Below are 2,832 nucleotides of genomic sequence, written 5' to 3' on the forward strand. Positions count from 1 at the left end.
GCACATCTGTGAGGTCTTCCTTGCAAGATGCTTTTGATGTAGACCCTGAAAGCTGCTCAATCGACGGGTAACATTCCAGAAGCAAATATTCAAATGTTTCTTCAGACAGATGGCTTTTCATGTATGTTGCTGCGGATTTCCCTTCAACCCTTCTACTCATCCATCTGAATTCCAAAATACTGGATTCCTTTGGTTTTATACCTCCAAATACAGGACTTCCTTCTCATTTTCCTCTGCTGTGCAAACACTTGGACAGAGGCCCTCTGCCATCATGGAATGTTGGAATCAAGAGAGAGTTTTGGTGATGCTTTGTCAGCAAGTGTCATGGAGAAAGATGCAGGTGATCTTCCCACTAGGATGCTTTCAGGCTTTCCCAGATGCTTTGTCTTTTGTTTGCCCTGTTATGTTTGAGCTTCCGCCCTTTCTGGAGCTCAGCCTTCAGCTTCGCAATACTGAAGGAAGCTTTGATACTGTTACCAATGGCTTCCAGCCTGCAAAACCAAGAAATATACGTTTATTGTTGTGATAATGAAGATGCATCTCCAGTGTGCAACTATTCAGTTTTTTACTAAACAAATCTCAGTCTAGATTTCTGCCATGGGATCCTCAGAATCTGCTGATTGCTATACCTCTGTCAGAATTAGGCTAACTTTAGCCACTTGAAATATTGTATTCAGAATTTCAATACTAATATTAAAATAAGTTAAAATATTCACTCAAATATAGATGCCCTAGACTTCCTTAAATAGCATGTATCCAGTCAAGAGGTGTTATTCTTTTAGGCCATGTTGTTTCTTTTAGGTAAAACTGATCCTACTTCCAATGAATGGATGCATTTTTCAAGTAAGTAGGCAAGCCCCGTATTCAAAAATTATTTCAGACTTCTAGGGCCTAAGTCTCACTCAAAATCATCAGGCTGCCTGCTCCCATAAATCCTATTCTCCCTGTGAAAGTAACGCTGAAGAGTCTTCTTTAGTAGGGGCAAACTTCTGCATGCCATACTTTTACATGGGCACATGGCTGAGCACTGAATGCAAGTGGAGTATGCTAGGCAGAGTTCAGCCCCCATGTCTTCACAAGCTAAAAAAACCATTACATGAAGAAAAGCCCTCTAGATATCCTCACTGTAACTCTCAGACCAAAATCACCAGCTAAGCCCACACTGGCCTGGAGGCAGGTGAACTGTGCTCTCTATTGTTGCTCCGGGGAACTACAACGGGACAAGAAGAAACTCACCGCTTCATTTTCTTGCTGTCAACAAGCTGCCGGTTAATGCATTTGGGTCCGGTGCAATTGCCAGCTTTGATGCGGTGACGTGAGGTTTTCTCCACTGTGGACTGAGCCCTGTTAAAAGTGAAAAGTTGCTGCTGTTAAAAAAACACCCAAGTCTGCAGTCCACAAGGTGAGGCATCTCATCAACCACTTCTCAAGGCATGTAATAAGCAATCTTTCTGGGCCAAACCATAGTATGCATCATAGCAGTGTGAGTGCCCAGGTAGGAGGCAAGGCTTTGGGGAGATTATTTGCTCAGCAAGGGCCAAAATGAGTAAGTGTACCACAATCCATCCCTTTTACATGCACTGCCTTTTAAAGAGTAGCAACAAGAGACGCACCAGAGATCTTTTCCCATTTGGCAGAAGTTCAGACATTTCTTGTCCTTCTGGTTGGCACATTGGCATCTGCTGCTAGGTTCAGTGAGCATCTCTTCCACCCTGTCCTTCAGTGATCTTCTGGATCGAGCAGGGCCTCCGAGACCATATGGAACAGTCTTCCTATGATCAAAGAGACAACATAAAAGTCATTCAAATAATTCTGTGGCTTCAAAACAGTGTGGGGTATTTTGGGCAATCTTATCAATGGGATTGATTGCATGAGTAAAGCTTGTGGGATTGGGAATGCCTCATTAGTCATAGTTTCTATGCAAATGCTTCTGATAATCCTGCAACGCATTCATTAGCATGGCTACTGACAAGGATAATGACCTCTTAATTGTGATTTCACAAGGTTGTTGTGCCTCCCTGTGTGATGGAAAGCAATAAAACCTCATCTCTTTGAACTTTGGCAACTGCCAACACTGAAAGAAGCAATAAAAGTGAGGAACAGATCCTCCGTGCTCAGAGGAAACCCAGCAGCAGAACAAATCACCAGTCAGTGCTTGCAGCATTAGGCGAGACTCTGGTTCACTACCTTCTGGTGTGGAGAGTGTAGGCATGAGTACTGTGCATAACCCTATTAACACGCGGGACGCATGAATTTGCAGCAGAAAGCAGCAAAAGGCTGTGAGGAGCCACCCAGTGTCAAAGTATACCTTCCATCCTCCTAACTTGGAAGGAAAACTGGTCAAATTCAGGCTGGCAAAATCATGCCTTTGGCATTTTGTCTGCTTCTGATTCATAGTGAAAAGCATCCTGCAGCCTTTACTAAGCAGCACTCAAAGGAAACACTCCTGCCCAGGTTTTAGGAAGGCAGGTGTGTTAGGGTTATTAGGAGCTATCTGCTCAATCTAGGTAGTCAAACCCCGCTTGCTTTCTCCCGGTGAATACTCTCGTTTCTAAACTCGGCAGAAAAGCGGGAGCGGGGGTGGAGGAAAGCAATAGGAAAGACTGTACAAATAACTATTCCTTCCACTATTCCTTCCTCCCCTTCGCACTTCTGCAAGGAGTTTGTGATTCTTAATTCCTCCCTCCCCTTTTTCCTAATCAAAGGTGAACCCAGAGGTAAGGAACTACCGAAGCCCCTCTGCTTCACTCACTCGGGGGTGTTGATCCAGATGATGTCGAGGTGGCAGAAGTAGACGCACTCCTCGTCCAGCAGCGAGGAGCAGGAGCAGCG

General features: G+C 44.6%; 1 protein-coding gene across 1 annotated transcript; it reads right to left on the bottom strand.

The window, feature by feature from the left end:
* Positions 1-300: 300 nt before the first annotated feature.
* On the bottom strand, positions 301-2,826 carry EDN1 (endothelin 1). The gene is made up of 4 exons (XM_009080514.1): positions 2,753-2,826; positions 1,614-1,772; positions 1,237-1,344; positions 301-491 (listed from the first exon to the last, which is right to left on the bottom strand). The coding sequence occupies exons 2-4, from the start codon at positions 1,700-1,702 to the stop codon at positions 353-355; spliced, it is 336 nt and encodes a 111-aa protein (XP_009078762.1). The 5' UTR covers positions 1,703-1,772; positions 2,753-2,826; the 3' UTR covers positions 301-352.
* Between the last annotated feature and the right edge of the window lie 6 nt (positions 2,827-2,832).

This window comes from Acanthisitta chloris, unplaced genomic scaffold (genome assembly GCF_000695815.1).
Source record: "Acanthisitta chloris isolate BGI_N310 unplaced genomic scaffold, ASM69581v1 scaffold45768, whole genome shotgun sequence".
Lineage (NCBI taxonomy): Eukaryota > Metazoa > Chordata > Aves > Passeriformes > Acanthisittidae > Acanthisitta > Acanthisitta chloris.

Excerpts from the sequence above, each read along its gene's own strand:
- EDN1 (XM_009080514.1), bottom strand. The coding sequence starts at position 1,702 with ATGCTCACTGAACCTAGCAGCAGATGCCAATGTGCCAACCAGAAGGAC. Across the intron at positions 1,345-1,613 it reads CAAATGGGAAAAGATCTCTG|GGCTCAGTCCACAGTGGAGA; the intron begins GTGCGTCTCTTG and ends CACTTTTAACAG. Across the intron at positions 492-1,236 it reads GACAGCAAGAAAATGAAGCG|GCTGGAAGCCATTGGTAACA; the intron begins GTGAGTTTCTTC and ends TTGGTTTTGCAG.